Here is a 19,997-nt window from a genome sequence, read left to right on the forward strand (position 1 = left end):
CGAAGGTGGAAGCTTTTCGCAGAGAATTAGTACCCGCTGGTTTGTCACAAAAGAAACACTTTTCAGGCTGTGGCTGTGTGTGGTCTACATGTACTCTGTGACGGGTGTACTTTCTTGAGACACTTGCGGTTTCTTCACTAGACGTTTCTCTTTTTTGTGCCCGATGCAGTTCAGTTTTGTTGTATTTCAGTCTGCATGAATCATGCCACTTAGCCTTGTGGCTCTGGAAGGTTGACTGGATACCTTCACCATCGTCCAGGCGGGACAGTTCTAGAGATTTTGGCAGGCAGCCCATCTGGCTGAAGGTGAGGAGATAATCTGCAAGAGTTTGGTATCCGGACCCTGTGGTTCGCTTGGAATCAGCTGGACAGGCAAGGGCCTCATCGGTGACCTCCTGACATAACACACACTTCTCCCAATCTGTCAGATAAGGCATGTTTGTTCCAGATGTACTAGGGCTTTGGGGGTCTAAAAGCTTGAAATTTTTGTTGGCCATTGTCAATTAAGCATTATCCACCACCACCATTCAATCAATATACAAATTGGGAACCAAATCTAGGTAGCCACTACAGTCAATGAGCGAAGGTGCAGTGCAGTCGAGTTATCATCTGAAAAAGAAATACATACATTATTATCATAAATATAGTAATTCGCTTTCGTAACTTTTCACTAGCCTTGCATTGTTCCTTATAGTCACCTAGTCTATGATAGGAAAGTTCATAAAGCTACATCAAAGTTGTTCATATAAAGGTATTGAACCAAAATTACACCCAGGAGAAATCAGATAGTCATGCAAAGTTAAATAATTAAACCGCTAGACCAGTCCTGTCTATTGCAATGGTAAACCATTTGTTCTGCCCCTTATAGGCCACCGTAGATTCCAATTTTGAACCCAGTATGAAGGTATTGCATAGCATGTACATGACAATTTATAATATGCTCATTACATTGTGTTTCAATAGCAGCACAAATGACAAGTCTGAAATAATAGGTAAATATGTCCTTCTTAGCCGCCATTTTGTAAAATGGCCGCCATTTTGGGCCAAGGAGAAATCTGGAATGCCCCTACATCCAAATTTCACTGTAAGGGTATGCCCTAACTGTGTGCCAAGTTTCATGCTTGTATCATCAAAGGCACAATTCTACCACAATTCTTCACATATCTGCCGGACTAGTAGTTGTTACAGTCTACCTTATCTCCAAATTAATACCCGGATGCGATTCCAGTGGAGGCAGATTATATCAAACATCGTTAATCAATGGTGTTTCCTGTAAATTAACGCATACCTGCTCAATTTGGAACAACTTTCATTTTTGATGCTCTTCCAACTTCACCCAAACATCTCATTTGCGTATCAAGTGTATTTTGTCATTCGTTTCGACCTCACTCATCATCACATGCACCTCACAGCTGCCGAGCGACGAACATTGCTGTCTTCACGTGCTGATGTAATTTTTTCTCGAAGCTTTCCACCATTTTGCTTTCCAGTCTGATTACCTTCTTATGTAACTAATAAATACATCCATAAACAAAAAAAAATTAACACGCCCCCCCCCCACCCCCTCACCCCCCACCCCTCAAGAAAAGATGCAATGGATACATCAAATTGTCCATTTCATTAAGATATAAATTGATGATCTTCTTAAAGCTTGGTTTAATCGGATGTAAATTGATGATTTTAGAAGTTTGACCTTGAGTTGACCTTTGACCTTTTGACCTCAAAAATAGCTGCTTTCTCAATTCAGTGATGCACTATGTAAATGCTGTTTAACTTTCAAGTTAACAGGATGAAAAGAGACAATTTTTCAGATAAAAATTGATAATTTTAGAAGTTTGACCTTGAGTTGACCTTTGACCTTTTGACCTCAAAAATATTTGTTTTCCCAATTTAGTGACGCGATGTGCAAATGCTGTTCAACTCTCAAGTAAATCGGATGAAAAATGACAATTGTAGAAATTTAGACCTCAAGATGACCTTTGACCTTTGAACTTTTAAGAAATAGGGTTTTTCTTCCTTATGACCAACTCTAGCATTGGGTGAAGTTTCATAAAGATCGGATTTGAATTGTGAAGTGCATGCAATTGACAGACAGACAAACGGACAGATAGACAGACAGAACGATGCACAAGACCAATCAATATACATGAAACATCTTCAATTTTGCAAGTAATAAACAAAGATTAATGTGTTCAACAATACTTCATACGTGGATGAATATTCATGGGATAGGAAGCACACTCCAAGGAGGCTTTTCAAATTGTACATTACATCCGCCACCGAAGGTGGACAGACGTCGGACAGAGGACGCCGTCGGACAGAGGACGGACGTCGGACAGAGGTCCTGTATGTCTGTTTGTTTGTCTGTCTGTGAGCAAGGTATCTCAAAACGTTATGGATGGAATCAGACGATACTTGGTGGACAGGTTGGGTGTCACAAGGAAGAATCGCTGGTATATTGGTGAAGATCCAGATCAGGATTCGAGAATTTTCAAGTGATTCTTCATCATTGAGTGATGAGGCCAAAAACGATACATTTTTACTGGAACTCCTCTCACAATCTTGTTCGTTTGTATAATTCCTGGGAATTTTCTGCGGAGTGTTTTTGGTTTTATTATCGATCTATTGTTGGTTCAACACCTGTCAATTAGCATCAGGTACACGGTAACGCCGCACGACGCTCCAAACTCACGTGATTGGGTTGTTTTTCGAATCTGCATCAATGACTTCAGGTTGAGCACTGACGGACTTCGTTATGCTTACAACTGGTCGGCCTCTGGCAACATAGGAGGAGGAGAAGATGAGCCATGACAAACAATATCTCAAACATTCAACATAATCACAACGATTAACATGACCGTACCACTAGATTTGATGAGTTTATACCCTTCCTCCATGAAATACATCGCCTCGTCACAAGCTATGTCCACCGTGACTCCATCCCTGGTGGCCAAAGCGATAGAAGAGCAAGAAACAAAAACCTACTCCGTGACGTACTCACTACGTCAGCATGCTGGCACCATTGTCATGACCCACAAGTTACACATCTGAAGAGTAGACACCAGAAATGTCAGCACTTTTGTGCCTATCGTTCTTTTTTGGAGTAAATATTCCAACCTCCTCTACTGCTCATCGATCATTGTCTTCCATTGGATTGGCTTTCCAGGTAGGGAATGCCAGATGCTCGACAGGAAGGAGGAATTAATGTCGGAAAGTGAAAGGAAAGTGATGTCTTTAAAACAGCTGTTCACCACCATCTCTTATCTTCCCCCATCCAAAACCTTGATCTTTTCTACCCCCGCTAATTCACCCCAGATCCACTTTTTCCGAATTCCAACTTCTTTCCTGGAAGTCCTTGCAGTGTCTATGTGTTTTATACCTCTCCCGCCTCCCCCCCCAAGCCCTCTCCCTCCCACAGATCTCCCGATGTCCCTGCTCTCAAATGTTGTGCTTGTGTGCTTCCCCCTCTCTCCCCATCTTGTCTACCGCTCCCATTATATGTTTTATGTGTCTGTTTGATTCTTTGTGTGATTAATGTTGGCTCTTTCACGAGCCTCGATTTTGTGTACAAAAAAAAAAAAGGGTCTTTCACGAAGAGGTACCAAGAGCAGGCGATATCAACACACACACACACACACACACACACACACACACACACACACACACACACACACACACACACACACACACACACACAGAGAGTGAACCGTTGGGGAATACTGCAGATTTAAACCTATATTCCAGAAATAATGTAACGTGTGCATCGCATCGCTCGTTGTTCAGTAGTTTAATTCCCAATTAATGTGAACCTGCGTAACACCTCTGACAAGCGCCCGGTCTTCATGAAGCTGGATCATTCCTACACTGTCCACATATTCACACTCTTCCAGGCCATACTACGGTACAAGAAGCATCAACACCATGTTTACGAGTGCAGAACGAGCTTCACATGCTGCCCTTGGCTCAACCAGGATTGGATGACACTTGATGTACAGACATTACTTTTGTGTTCAAATTTCATGTGAACCCACCTGAATTGAGGATGTAAGGAAGTACGGTTTTTTCTTTAAGTACTGCATCGCAAAATGTACTAAATGCAATGAACGTTTCCATTACAAAATAAAAAATTCCCTTTTTAAGGCCCGTACGGCGTACCTATTCTAAGCCGGGGCACACACAGGCACATTCATCCCAGCAAGCTGGCACTCAATTTGCCGACCCCGGAAGAATGACAGGCAGAGTCAACCCCCCCTGGCATTAATTAAACGATCGACCAGGATTCAAACTCAAGATCTTCGGATCCCAAGCCAGCACCCTAACCGCTAAGCCAACACCAGGCTTGTTTACATGACAAATGACAAATAATAACAAAAGAGATATCCTCATTCCTTGCTGCAAATTTGTTAAAGGGTCCTTTAGTAGACATTCCATAGTCCAACTACTCCAACTACTACAATTACTACAATTACACCTACTACTACAACTATTACTACTATGACTACAACTACGACTACAACTATTACTACTACTACTACGACTACTACTACTACTACTACTATAACTACAACTACAACTACTACTAATATGACTACAACTACTATGACTACAACTACTACGACTACAACTACAACTACAACTACAACTACTTCTACTACTACAACTTCTACTACTACTATAACTACAACTACAACTACAACTACTACTACTACTACTACAACTACAACTACAACTACAACTACAACTATTACGACCAGAACTACTACTACTACTATGACTACAACTACGACTATGACTATAACTACTACAACAACAACTACAACAACTACAACTACAACTGACTCTCTGGAAAATCCTCTCTATCTCTTTGCTGATGACTCCACTCTCTGCCGCTCCATTCCTCTTCCCTCAGATCGGCAGTCTGCAGCCTCCTCACTCTCTGAAGACCTGGACAAAATCACAGACTGGTCAAACAAGTGGAACATGTCTTTCAATCCTGCCAAATCTCACTCTCTTACTATGTCTCTCCGAAAAGATCGACTGGACAACCCTCCCATCTACTTTCTCAACCATCCTCTCCAAGAAGTTCTGTCACTCAAGCTTTTGGGTCTCACTATCTGCCATGATCTTTCTTGGGAAAACCACATTTCCAAGCTGGCCTCCAAAGCCAGTCGCCGACTGGGCATCCTCCGTCGTGCGAAGTCCTTCCTCGGCACACCTGAGCTCCTCACCACATACAAGGCTTTCATCCGCAGCTCTATGGAATACTGTTCTCCCCTATGGGCTGGTGCTCCTGCCTCACACCTGGCTCGGCTTCACGCTGTTGAATCCAAAGCTTTCAAAATCATTGGAATCTCCCGCGATGAAGCTATCTCTGAGGGCCTTTCACTCACTCACCGCAGGCAGGTAGGTGGTCTTTCTGTCTTCTACCGACTCCTCTCCGGCCTTGCTCCCCCAGCTCTCTCTGTGCTCTGTCCCCCAAATATTCCTACAGGTCGCACAAGATCTGCCAGCAACCCTCTGATGGTTAAACTGCCGAAATCTCGGCTCTCTGCTCACCTTCACTCTTTCATTCCTCTTTTCTCCCGCCTGTGGAACAAACTCCCACACTCCCTTCAATCCCTCTCCTCCCTCCAGGTCTTTAAAACAGCTGTTCACCACCATCTCTTATCTTCCCCCATCCATAACCTTGATCTTTTCTACCCCCACTAATTCACCCCAGATCCACCTTGTTTGAAATTCCAACTTATTTCCTGGAAATCCTGGCAGTGTCCATATGTTTATACCTCTCCCACCCCCCCCCCCTTCACATGCCTCCCCCCCTTCACATGCCTCCCCCCCAAAGCCCTCTCCCTCCCACAGATCTCTCGATGTCTCCATGTCTCTCGGTCCCTGCTCTCAAATGTTGTGTTTGTGTCCTTCCCCCTCTCTCCCCATCTTGTCTACCGCTCCCGATGTTATTTGTTTTATGTGTCTGTTTGTCTTTCTGTGTGATTAATGTTCGCTCTTTCACGAGCCTCGATCTTGTATACAAAAAAAAAAAAAAAAAAAAAAAAAAAAAAAAAAAAAAAACTACAACTACTACAACAACTATGATTACAACAACTATGACTACAACTACTTCGACTATAACTACTACTACAACAACTACTACTACTACAACTACTACTACTACTACAACTACTACTACAACAACTACTACTACTACTACTACTACTACAACAACTACTACAACAATTATTCCCACCTTGTGGGGTTGGCTGAGGAAGGTTTTTGGCCCGTCTTTCATGAACCGGCTGGTCAGGCCTGACGTTCGACTGAAGATGATTTGTGTCGGAATTTGTCATTTCTTCAGGGTCATTTATGGACATCCTTTGAAGCTATATGGTCTTCCAGGCATTACATCAAAAATGCAATGTCCTGTAATCTGGCTATAACCAGATAATTTCATCTTGTTGGTAAAATTGGAATACTAGCACAGCACTGTGTACCAAGAAGGAACAAATGTCTGTGTCATGAATGTTCTACGCATGATCAACTGGCGAAGCAGGGCCAGGAGAACTTGTGGAATTTCTCCTGAACATTTATGTGGGACAGGAACATCCTTCAGTAGTGTTTGTGGAGGGTAGACAAGGCCTTGCTGGAATAACATGGATAGTAACTGTGGGATATCTTTGATGTACCATCGAGCTGTTATTCTGCCACACACAATAGCAAATTGTGATATGTAAGCATAACCCATCGTTTCCTGCCATGTGATGCCAAGTATCTGACACGTTGCCTGACGCCGGGCATGGACCATATGTTTTCTTGGAGAAAACATTTACGTACTCATTCTTGGAATGAAAGTGTGTAATTCAATGAAATATAAAAACTGCAAAATTAAAAATTGTTGCCATGCAAAAGGAAATAATAAGATAAATACAAAAGATGATTTAAATTATTTTCTAAATTTACCATTTGTTTGAAATTGCTGCAGAAATGGCCTGGGTTCGGAATAGTGTGGCCTCAGTATGGAGACAGAGCTGGAATCCACCAAACGGGGTGTCGGTCTGGCCTGTCTGTTATTAAAGCGCGGCGTTACGCGCGCTGCTTGTGAGCAAGGAGGAAGCGGACAAGCGGTAACATATAAACGTCTTTATTGTAAGACTACACTGTAACACTGTACTCCTCCGGGCTGGTCGCCCGGGGTATATCATGAGGCCACGCCTACCCCTCGGGCGTGGCCACCGCCCACTTGGTGCGTGGAATGATGTCACCACGCCAGTGGGCTTTTGTGTCCGCCACACGCGCCCCCCCAGAATTCCCGCGCACCTGGAGGGCCAGTTTGCGGGGCAGACGAATGACCTGGCCGAAGCGCCCCCTGGCGATCGGTGGCGTCCGGGGTGCAGGGATGCCAGGTGGGATGCCCCTGGGATGGGTGCAGGACCGGGGGGCGGCGTGGCGGCGGGGCTGGGCGGTGCCGGGGGTCCGCCCGCAGGAGGGCGGCCCCGACGTGGGGGTCGGGCCACTGGCGGTGGATGGTCCACATCGAGGTGGGCCGGCTTGAGGCGGTCTACCGAAACGCGGTCAGGAGTACCGCCGATGTCCAGGGTGAAGTGCTTCGCCCCGGTCTCCAGCACGCGGAAAGGCCCGTCGTACGGGGGCCGCAGTGGTGTCCGATGGGCATCGTGGCGGACGAAGACGTACTCCGCCGTGCGAAGCTCCGGGGCGACGTGCGTCGGTGGGTGCCCGTGGCATGCCGTTGGCACCGGGGCGAACCTCTGGGCGGTCTCTTGCAGAGCGGAGCGCTGCTGTGCCGCGGACCATGGTGCCGTGGAGTCGGGGAGGAACTCGCCCGGCACCCGCAGCGGTTGCCCGAAGACCAACTCCGCCGCGGATGCGCGCAGGTCCTCCTTGGGCGCCGTCCGGAGGCCCAGCAGGACCCAGGGGAGCCTGTCGACCCAGCCGCCGTCGCGGAGGGTGGCCCGGAGCGCGGCCTTCAATGAGCGGTGAAATCGCTCACACAGGCCGTTAGCCTGGGGGTGGTAGGCCGTGGTTCGGTGCAGCCGGACCCCGAGCCCCTGCGCAACCGCCCCCCAAAGCTCCGAGGTGAACTGGGGGCCGCGGTCGGATGAGATGTCTGAGGGGGCGCCGAACCGGGCGACCCAGGTGGCGATGAAAGCCTGCGCGACATCGGCCGCCGTTGTCGACGCCAAGGGCACGGCCTCCGGCCACCGGGTGGTGCGGTCCACCATGGTGAGGACGTGGGTGAAACCCCGCGAGGGGGGCAGAGGTCCCACCAGGTCCACGTGGACGTGGTCAAACCGGCGTTCCGGCACCGTGAACGGGGCCAACGGGGCCTGGGTGTGCCGGTGCACCTTGGCGCGCTGGCACGCGAGGCATGTCCTGGCCCAGCCGCGGACGGCCTTCCGGAGGCCATGCCAGACAAACTTGTCGGCGATCAGCCTTTGGGAGGCCCTCGCGCCCGGGTGGGACAGGCCGTGGATGGCGTCAAACACCTGGCGCTGCCAGCCCGCGGGCACAATGGGGCGAGGACGCCCGAGGGAGACGTCGCACAAGAGGGCCGCGCCCGCGCCGTCGAACGGCACCTCGGTGACGCGGAGGCCCGTGACGGCGGTCCGCAAGGCCTGGACGTCGGGGTCAGCGGCCTGGTCCGCGGCCATCCGGGCATAGTCGATGCCGAGGTGGACTGCGTGGGCGACGGCCCGGGAAAGGCAATCCGCCACCGGGTTGTCCTTCCCCGCGACGTGCTGGATGTCCGTCGTGTACTCGGACACGGCCGAGAGGTGACGCTGCTGCCGGGCCGACCACGGCTCGGTGACCTTGCCCATCGCGAAGATCAGCGGCTTGTGGTCGACGAAGGCAGTGAACGCCCGGCCCTCGAGCAGATGGCGGAAGTGCCTGACCGCCAAGTGAAGTCCGAGCAACTCGCGGTCGAAGGTACTGTAACGGCGTTCGGGCGGGCGAAGCTGCCGGCTAAAGAACGCCAGCGGTTGCCAAGCTCCACGCACCCATTGCTCGTGCACCGCGCCCACCGCGTAGTCCGAGGCATCGGTGGTGAGGGCGATCGGTGCATCGGGCGCCGGGTGCGCGAGCATGGTGGCGTTAGCCAAGGCGAGCTTCGCGCCCGTGAACGCCGTGTCCATCTGCTCGGTCCAGGTAACGTCGCCTTTGCCCGGCTTACCTCGGAGAGCTTCGTGCAGGGGGCGCAGGAGCTGGGCGATACGGGGCAGGAACCGATGGTAAAAGTTCACCATGCCCAGGAACTCCTGCAGCCCTCTGATCGTGCGGGGGCGCGGAAACCCCTTCACCGCCTCCACCTTGGCCGGCAGGGGGACGGCTCCGTGCCTGGTGACACGGTGCCCCAGAAAATCGATTGTGGCGGCGCCGAACCGGCACTTTGCGGGGTTCACAATCAGGCCATGCTGGCCCAGGCGTTCGAAGAGCGTGCGGAGGTGGCGTAGGTGCTCTTCGCGGGACGCGCTGGCGACGAGGATATCGTCCAGGTAGACGTAGACAAAATCCAAGTCGCGCAGGACGCTGTCCATCAGTCGCTGGAACGCCTGAGCCGCATTCTTCAGACCGAAGGGCATGCGCAGGAACTCGAAGAGTCCGAATGGCGTGATGACCGCCGTCTTCGGGACGTCCTCCGGCCTGACGGGGACCTGATGGTAGCCGCGTATGAGGTCCACCTTCGAGAAGAAGGACCTGCCCGCCAAACGGGCGGAAAAGTCCTGAATGTGGGGGACGGGGTAGCGGTCGGGAGTCGTGGCATCATTGAGACGGCGATAGTCCCCGCACGGTCGCCATCCCCCGCCGGGCTTCGGCACGATGTGCAGCGGCGACGCCCAAGCGCTCTCTGAGCGCCGAACGATGCCGAGTCGCTCCAGGGTAGCGAACTCCGCTTTTGCCACCGCCAGCTTCGTCGGCTCGAGGCGGCGTGCCCGGGCGTAGACCGGTGGCCCGACGGTGGGGATGTGATGGGCCACCCCGTGCTTGACGGCCCCCGCCGAGAAGGTGGGCCGCGTGAGGGCCGGGAAGCCGGCGAGGAGGCGGGTGAATGCGTCCGCTGCCGGAAGCGTACAGACCAACGTGGCCGGAACCGAATCGTTCGGCAAGCCGCTTGGCAAGCCGCTCGTTGAGCTGGGCAACGCACATGCGAGCGAGCTGAACGTCTCGGCCTGGACAAGCCGTCTGCGCTTGACGTCGACCAGGAGCCCATTAGCGCACAGGAAGTCCGCGCCAAGCAGTGCCATGGGCACGTCGGCGGTGACGAACGTCCATCGGAAAACCTGCCCTCCAAACCGCAGAGAGAGGCAGCGTTTTCCGTACGTACGGATGGGCGTCCCGTTCGCGGCAAGCAGCGCGGGGCCCCCACCCGCGGCGTGCTTGTCTGACGTGCCGGCGGGAATGACACTCACCTGTGCTCCCGTGTCGCACAGGTAACGGCGCCCGGAGAAGGTGTCCGTTATGAACAGCAGGCTGCTCGAACGGCCGGCGCTCATCGCCACAATTGAGCGCCGGCCCGGGCGTTTCCCGACCCGTTGAAGGAGCACGGCGGATGACACCGCCGAGCTTCGTGGCCGAACTTGGCGTGGAACCAGCACCAGGTGGTGGAGCTGGAGGAGCGCGGCTGGCTCCGCCAGGCCGGTGGAGTCGACGGGTTTCCCCGCGGTGGCGGTTTTCGCCGCGGCGGTGGGCGGGGCGTGGCGGCGTTCACGAGGTGCGTATCAGCATGCTGCTGAAACTCAGCGTGCTGTAGAAGATGATGCTGTGGAACAGCAGCGTCGAAGGCCGTGACGGCCACGCCAACGCTCGCCCGCGTGTCCGAAGCGGCGAAGTACTTTTCCGCCTCGGCCGCCAATGCTCGGGGTTCCGTTAGCCCGGTCCCGGCCAACGCGAGGCGAACCTGCGCTGGAAGTTGGCGACGGAAAAGCGCCCGGAATAGCGAACCGGGGGCTTCGTCGCCCAACAGTGACAGCATATGGTCCATTCGGACCGACGGGCGCGTCTCACCGAGCTCGGGGAGATCCAGGAGGCGGTCGGCCCGTGCGTCGTCCGTGAGGCTGAACGTGGCTAGGAGTAGCCGCTTGAGTGCCTCGTACTTGTGGCCGTCCGGTGGGTGGCGAAGGACGGACACAACTCGAGCGGCCGTGCCGGGCCCGAGGGAGGCGACGACGTGGCAGTAGCGCGTGTCATCGCCGGTGAGGTGCCGAAGCTGAAATTGGGCTTCGGCCTGGACGAACCAGACTTCGGCCTGAGCCTCCCAAAATTCCGGAAGTTTGACGAAGGCGGCCATGGCGATGGCGTCGCGTGTGGAAGGATCGCTCCGGCAGATCCAACGTCGAGGGTCACCAGTAAAGCGCGGCGTTACGCGCGCTGCTTGTGAGCAAGGAGGAAGCGGACAAGCGGTAACATATAAACGTCTTTATTGTAAGACTACACTGTAACACTGTACTCCTCCGGGCTGGTCGCCCGGGGTATATCATGAGGCCACGCCTACCCCTCGGGCGTGGCCACCGCCCACTTGGTGCGTGGAATGATGTCACCACGCCAGTGGGCTTTTGTGTCCGCCACATTATTCTGTATATCAAACCAATGTAGAATAGTGTTCGTCTATCACGTGTGAGGAGGACAGCCGTAATTTACACATCGGGCTTATCGGTGTGCTCCGTGAACTGCTAATGATTTGTTTTATATGGCTCCCCTCATGTCTGTCCATTGCTGTGCCCCCCTCATGGCTTGTGTAACTCTGACCTCTTGGAGATCGGCCTTCCTGCCAATAACAATCTATCACATATACCAATGTTTCGAACGAGGATGCATCCACGTAGTCTCGTCTTTGTTTGGTACATGAAACTTTGTGTTGATAATAACAATGATGAGATTGAACTCAACACATTTCCTCAGTAGTAGTAGTAGACCATTAGTGTTACCAATTCCTTGTTTGCTTATGTTGCCTCACCTGGTCTGGTGGTCTGCACAAGCATTGAAATTGAAAAATAGGACAAGTGTATCATTTCTTATAAGCACTGATGATCGTTGCATGACACTTCCCAGAAAGAGGCAATGTCAAGGTCATGAGGAGGTCACTTACATCCTGAGGAAGACTTTTCAGCTGACTGACGATGCTCGACTCGACAGCAAAGCCACAACAGACCCACGTCATTCTTCGGCATTGCGACGACTCCAGACGAACATGGAGCCAGCTCTGGAGTCTCTCAGCTGATCGACTCCTGCAAGACTTGTTTCACTCAGATGGCCTGGGTGGAATTTGTGGACGAAGATGGAGATGGCCGAAGCCGACCGACTCCAGAGCACTACTTCAATGTGGTCTCTCATTCGTATCACTGTCCCTTAGTGTTCGTATGTTCCAGGGCCCGAAGTTTAGTGATTTGAAGGTTTTCTTGTCCTTATTCTAGTAATTTCGACCCTTAGAGAGATCTCCATCGGCCACGGTAAATTGACCAGAACTTGAGTGAAGCAAGCAATTTTTAGGATACCTTTTCTAGTCCCTTCCTCATGCCTTGGAGGTGAGCACTGAAATCCTGAAAAGGGCTGCTCAGTCACTCGGGAGGCAGCCGAATGCCACTGCTGCTTAATTTCAGTGGAGGGTGACCACATGTCCTGAGCTTCCTGAGTGTAGGTCCTCAAATTGCAGCTCCAAGTGTATCCCCACCTACTGCTCTACCGCTCGCCTCTTACCACAGGACTTTTGGTGATGGTTGCCTGAGATGTAAAGTCACATGCACTTTGATTAAAGTGGAGGGTTGTGCTGAGCCTGCCTTACTCTTGTCCTACTCCATCTTCGTCCAAGTGGGCAAAACGATGTCTATAGACAACTGGAGATGGAGGATGCAGTGGATGGTCTGCAGTGTCTAAATGCACCCACACCGATAACCGAAGCATACCACAAGAATTGCTACGGTGCCCTCATAGCCTGGAAAGACAGACATGCTTGTCAGCCGAATCCACCACAGAAGACTTGGATTTAGGTGATTGGTGGGTGAGTCCGATGTGGATGATATTGGCAAATTACAGAGTGATTGTGCTCATCCGACTTCTCATCGCATTTCCTCCATTGGAGGTTCCACTACCACTGTGGATGCAGGTTGTATCACTTAGGTCATAATGATAGTAGGCTCTTAGCCTGGCCTGAAATGAATGTAGAAAATGTAGAAAACAATGCTCAGGACCATACTTACCCAACGGTGGTGTGGAACTTAATATGTTGCAGTGAAAGGGTTCCTCGTGGTCATCAATTCGGGAATGGTGAACATTCTCCATCAAACCATTCAGGACGATCCCAAAAACAAAATTATGAACATTCATGTACCGGTTCCAACACCCACATGATAATTATGTCCAGCCGGTAACATTGAGCAAAGAATAATGTCTCCCAGACCACAGCAATCGTGTCTTCATTGGAACTCACTCAGCTGTTGATGGAAACGCGTACTCCTGCTCCTGGCACGTGAGCGCGACTTCTCGACTGAAAGAGGAATTGGATAAGAATTGCAAAGGGCCGGTGGATTACAGGGCTACAACAGTCCAAAATGGCCAGCACTATTCCTGGAGTCACAGCTTGAGAAACGTGGAACACTTATTGGTAAGCATAACGTGCACTGCAGTGGAGTCGTTTACCTGAACCCTACAAAATGCAAGTTTCACAGCAGTTCAAACCAACAGACAATCCGCGATGAAATAAGTCGCATTTCTTCCGAAACACTTCAGCACGCAGTGGAAAACGTATTTTTTTCGCTGCTGTAAATGCTACGTTTCAACGGAGGTTATCCGACATCAGTCAGTTTCAAGAAGCCTGGTGTTGGCTTAGCGGTTAGGGTGCCGGCTTGGGATCCTAGGATCCTGGGTTCGAATCCCGATCGATCGCTGAATTAACGCCAGGGGGGTTGACTCAGCCTGTCATCCTTCCGAGGTCGGCTAATTGAGTACCAGCTTGCTGGGATGAATGATCCCGGTGTGTACCCCGGTTTAGAATAGGTACACCGTATCCCTGTGCATCGAAAGAGGCGACTAAGGGTTGGCGTCAGGAAGGGCATCCGGCCATAAAAACATTGCCTCAAACAGGGAACCATGATTGTCATGGGGCCCGCAAGGCTAACCCCTGCTCTAGCAGGGAAAATGGCCTTAAAATGATCATTCATTCATTCATTCATTCATTCAGTCAGTTTCAAGAAATGAAGAAGTGCGAGTGTCACTAATATTTCCACACTATATTCTTTTAAATATCTGGTATCGTTAATAAATAAAACAATCTAACAATGAAACAAATGTGTTCATTAATTAATTGTCACCCTGTATTTACATGATAAAATTACCACGTAAAAGTCCATAGTATTGAACACTTACCGCACAAGTGTGACTTTGTCAGACAAAGAGCCGACAACGATGTCGGGGTAGTTGTTGTCGTCAAGGTCCTGGCCTGCTGAGATTGCAAATCCAAACTGCTGGATGGGCAGTGAGAAGTCTTCACCACCAATCACCTGCCAAATAAATAAACAAATAAATCATTGTTCACGTGACCGAATTTCACACCACCTGTTAAGCAATTAGAATGTAGTGGGAATATTCATATTATAGTGGGGGTGAGCCTCACTAACACTACAGCTCTAACATGCCCATGGGTGTTCACATTTGTACAGAAAATAACACTGGAGTGATGAATACACTTGTATGTGTGTACAATGTTTGAGCATCCTTGATAGTTTCTGAATTTTACTTGAAAATGTATGAAAACCTCCATGGTAGGAAGTGAGCAAAGTTTTTATTATTCACTAGAAAAAAAGCCCATCAAAAACGACGGGTTGGAACAGTTTATTCAACTATGCAGCCTCATGATCGTGCCAAAGTCTGAAGCCTGGGCCTAGCGTCAGATGTGCTTATATCTTCTTTATGAGACATCCTATATGGACGTAAATTAACACTTGGTTTACTCTCCATGCGTTGCACATCATGTGCAGCAAATTTCACCTCCCTGCTCCTTGTATTTATTATTTAAAAAAACAAAAACACTTCTGTACACCGCCCTTGAGGATCGGTTCGCAAGTCACCATCTACATTTCCAATAGAAGAGACATAATTACTCTTTTTTGGGGGGTCTTTTGGGTCCTCTGTGTCTTGTGTCTTTTGGGTCTTTGGGTTCCTTGGGGTCTTTTGGGTCATTTGAGCCTTTTGGGTCCTTGGGGTCTTTTGGTTCCTCTGGATCTTTTAGGTTTTCGGGGCCTTTTCGGTTTTCGGGATCTTTTCGGTTTTTGGGGTCTTTTAGGTTTTCAGGGTCTTTACGTTCTTTTGGGTATTTTTTGGGGTATATTCAAAGATTACCCATTAAACCCCCCCCCCCCTCAAATCCCTCCTAAAGCACGACTCAAAGCCTTTAAAACCTACCCTTATGAAAGGGGACAGACATCACACAAACACACAAACTAACATTGTGTTTTATATCATAGGTAATGCTGCAAAATAAATGTCAGGCATTCAGAAGCCTCTAATATGTAGCGTATTACTGTATTTTGACAATCGCTCACAAACCTAATTTGTACCAATCATTCTGTTATGACTAGCCTGGTGTTGGCTTAGCGGTTAGGGTGCCGGCTTGGGGTCCTAGGATCCTGGGTTCGAATCCTGGTCAATCGCCGAATTAACACCAGGAGGATTGACTCAGCCTGTCATCCTTTCGAGGTCGGCAAATTGAGTACAAGTTCACTGGTAATTCCCTGTGTGTCACAAGAGGTGACCAACAGGGTTGGCAGCAGGAAGGGCATCCGGCCATAAAAAACAAACAAAAAAAAAACATTGCTTCAAAAAGGGGACCAAGGTGCCCGAAAAAGGCCAACCCTTGCTCTGCGGGGAAAAAAATGGCCTCCAAAGGTGGTTCTTTATTCTGTTATGACTGCCATTTTCACCATTTGGGGTTCATCAGATAAAAGCCAAGACTTCTACTACTTATTTAAGGTCCTAAGGCTTTCACCAACCGGCAGACCAAACTATATGTTTGACGGAGGGTGACTTGGGCAGGCATTTGTAATTTGTTCAGAGTGGAAGCAATAACTCGCATCATCTTTCCGAAGGACATCTTGGGATCTTTAACGTCCACATTCTAATATTGGCAGAGATTCAGAGGCGGGGGAGGGGGGGCGAGTGGGGGAGTAAGAGTGCTCTTATAGTGAGACCATCTTTCCCTAATTGAGTGCAATTTGTGTACTCTCATTTTACCTGTGCCGGCTTCTGAATAATGCCATCCGGGCCACCTCGAAAAATATACACCTTGCCATGGGCATCGAATGGAGCTCCAACGGCCAGGTCTAAGCACATGAAAGGGACAAGTCCAGAGAAAAATTGTCACAACAAGCAATAAATTCATACAAAAAATTCATCACAACAAAAAAAATTGCTTACAACAGTAGCTCCTCGATATAACGCAATCACCAGACTTCATACAAGGCCCCGTTTCAAAATTCTACCCAGGACGATAATTATATTGATTTGAGAAACTACAAGGGTGGTACCAATTTGACCTGCACTTTTGTTAGCGGAAGTCGGGGTTTGGAGAGAGGGTGGTCAGGTGGGGTGGGGGGGGGGGGGGGTCGCTGCTTCAGGCAGCGGACCGGGGTCCGTTGAGGGGCCAGAGCTTCTCCTGTAATGTTTTCAAACAGTGCAGTGAAACCCCTCGTCAGTTCATCCTCATTTCCTCATCGTTACATTTGAACCCAGAAGCTGATTTGGCTTTCCTTGTCAGCTTTCTTGCCGTAAACCAGACAACATTTACCGCTGTTAATGGTGCAGTTTCAAACTTTACAGAAAATGGTTATTAACCAGAAATGTGTGTTACAAAGAAATGGGTTTGTATCCTCTTTGTCCAAAAAATTATTAACCATCTTCTCATGTGTTGTTTTGCCAATCTTAAGGAGAAAGTGTTCAACAGTCGAGGGTGCGAATTGACTCGATCGGTCCAAACGTCCCGCTATCTCCTTTATTTTCGATCATACAGCTAAATAAAAGTGACCATTTGTTTTTAAAAAGTGTTTTGTTTTTCATTTTATAAAGTGTTTTGTTTTTCATTAAAGAAAGTTCCTTAAAAAGTTATAAAAGAGAGAAAGGGTGGGGGTGGGGGCCCCGAGGTTGTTTGCCTTGGGGCCTGTGATAGCTCTTGACGCCCCTGAGCAGAAGGTATGTGGCTCAATTTGGGAGGAATTTCTCATTGCAATATTGGAAACAACAGCCCTGTTCTGTGAGGTCACGCACATTACCCATCCATTGAGTAAGAGGCCTGATGGGCCAAATGGTGGCCTCCTCCTGTGCCAAAATTCCTCGTATATTTTTATATCATATCATTGTATCGAAATCTATAGTTCAATGAAAATACCAAGTCTCTTGTAAATGGCAAAAGCACGGGCAGCACATTATGGTGACGTCGGTCAGTTAAAGTCATAATATACAAAATCTTGGAAGAAAGTAGTTTTTTAATTTATATATGTGGGAAAATTACATGCCCAGACCAGGTATCAAACCCAGGTCCTCTGGTGAACCGTACAAAGCTTGGTGTAGAGAATTATTTAGGTGCACGTCAAATTTGAAACAGCCTCATAGACAGTGTTGTAAAAACCAGAGTTACAACATTGTCTCAGATTTGTGAGTTTAATTCTGAATCGATATCTAGCAATACCTGTAAGAAAACCAACAAGCAATATATCAATATTCAGCATTCATAGGAATCAGTAATGGATTTGCAACTAGCACAAGCAAGCCTGGAACAAAGGAGTAATACGCACCATCTAAGTATGCACAACATTACACACGATAAATGTCACAGGAATGATCGTAGCGCTGTCTGTCTGAGTTCTTATAACTGCCGCGCAGTGGACAGAAGTCGCATAACACCTGGGTTCAAACTTAGACACAATTTCATTGTATTCTCCCCGGCGTTAAAACTACACTTCCCCTAGTGGCGGAGAACAAGCTAGCAAGCTATAGCAGCATAGAAACATCAGTTAGCAGCAGTCCATGTCAGTCCCAGCCGTAGCGATCAGGGCGGCGAATTTCTCTTCCGGCACGCATCCGATAGGCGTCAGGAGCTTCAACCACGAGACCGAATTCCCCCGCGTCGGACTAACCGCCTAACTCGGGTGACGGCGGTGGCTCCACAAAGCCATCTGGATCGGGTGCGTGTGGTGGTGGGGTTGACGGTGGATTATCTATCATCGGATTAACCGGGCGGAAGTCCACCCCAACAGCATCCCCGCATGGGGCAAGATGGCGCACCGAGACTGTAGACTCACGTCCATTTGGCAGCAGCACTCGAGCGTGCTCAGGGTTGGCTTGGAGGATATGAACCTTGTCAACGAGGCAGTCATATTTACTTGAGTGAACCGCACGTTTGAGGAAAGCCGGTCCGGGTTCAGCAAGCCAGCTCAGCAAAGGACGGATACCGCCAGACCGACGCGAAAAACGAAACATACGGCCGTGGGGAGTTTGATTAGTAGCGGTGCACAATAAAGTCCTGATCGAGCTTAGCGCCCCGGGTACCACCCAGGTCCATCAGTCCAGTCCTAGTCCGCGGGACTTAAGGCTCAGGGTAATGGCTTTCCATATAATGCCATTAAATCGTTCCACCTGTCCGTTCGCCTGTGGCCTATACGGAGTAGTATAGCTAGAAGCGATATTACGCTGGAGCAAGAAGGTTCTCACATCCTGGGACAAGAACACCGCTCCACGATCGGTGTGCACATAGTCCGGATTCCCAAACATAGAAAACAAATCCTGCAGACACCGGATAACCATGGTAGCGGACATATCGCCGCACAGGAAAGCAAAAGGGAATCTGGAGAACTCATCAACTATCATGAGAAGATAAGGAGAACTACCCGAAGCCGGTATTCCCAGCCAAGGCGGTAGACACGAAGGCGGCAGGGGTCCTTTGAAGTCCATTGCCAATCGCTCCCACGGCCGGGTAGCCTGGACCAGCGTACCCATCCGAGGGTTGTAGAAGCGAGGTTTGAGTTCAGCACAAATGGAACAAGTGTGACATAGTTGACGAATGTCCTCAATGGAGTAGGGCAAATTGCGACTGCGCACATAATGAGCTAAACGCGTCACGCCGGGATGGCACAATGTGTCAGGAAGAACGCGCAGGTCCTCAAAGGAGGTAAGACATGCACACACCACTGGCCGTGATAATGCATCCGCTGCGAGATTGTCCCGTCCAGGGCGATATCTGATAATGTAACAAAAATCGGCTAACTCAATCCTCCAGCGAGTGATTTTCTCATTCTTAATGCGCTGAGCATGGCGCGTGTCGTTCATAAAAGCGACACTTTGTTGATCGGTAATGATCTCAAAACATTTGCCAAGCAAATATGGCCGCCAGCACCTGATAGACTCAACGATGGCGTACGCCTCCTTTTCAATAGACGAGTGTCGTTTTTCCGCAGAGGAGAGAGTCCATGAAAAGAAGGCCACAGGTCGCCCCCCCCCCTTGAGAGAGTGTGGCAGCTATCGCGTGGTCCGACGCATCGCTTTCGAAAACAAAGGACTTGTCAAAAACAAAGGATCAATAGACGACACAGCGGCGCCAGCTATGTCTGACTTCAGGCCATGGAAAGCGGCCTTAGTGGCGTGACTCATGGGGAACTCTTTGCAATCCACAAGTGGACGAGCCTCTCAGAAAAAATTTGAACCCACTTTGAATAATGAGCAAAAAGCCTGAGAGCACGCTTCAAAGAAGCACGATCACATGGCGGGGCCATGTCGAGCAAGGGTCGCAGTCGCTCCTTGTCTGGGGTGATAGTGCCGTGGGTCACGGTGTACCCCAGGAGCTCTATCGTTCGAGTGGAATAGCGACATTTCGCCTCATTCATAGTCAGGTGGTACTTGTGCACAACCTCGAGAAAGCGCTTCAGATTAGTATCATGATGAGCTTGATCGTACCCACAAACCGTGAGATTATCCAAGTAAACAAAGACATCGGTTAAGCTCTCTTTA

General features: G+C 49.7%; 1 protein-coding gene across 1 annotated transcript in view; it reads right to left on the reverse strand.

The window, feature by feature from the left end:
- The window catches only part of LOC137415488 (integrin alpha-6), a 137,413-nt gene that overhangs the window by 61,323 nt on the left and 56,093 nt on the right, over positions 1-19,997 (reverse strand). The window contains exons 8-10 of the mRNA XM_078766677.1: positions 16,233-16,321; positions 14,370-14,503; positions 2,692-2,775 (exon numbers count right to left, since the gene is read on the reverse strand). Coding sequence (XP_078622803.1) covers positions 2,692-2,775; positions 14,370-14,503; positions 16,233-16,321 — 307 coding nt within the window. The remainder of the gene's footprint in view (positions 1-2,691; positions 2,776-14,369; positions 14,504-16,232; positions 16,322-19,997) is intronic.

The sequence above is a fragment of the Myxine glutinosa genome, chromosome 12 (assembly GCF_964187855.1).
Source record: "Myxine glutinosa chromosome 12, kmMyxGlut1.1, whole genome shotgun sequence".
Taxonomy (NCBI): Eukaryota; Metazoa; Chordata; class Myxini; order Myxiniformes; family Myxinidae; genus Myxine; species Myxine glutinosa.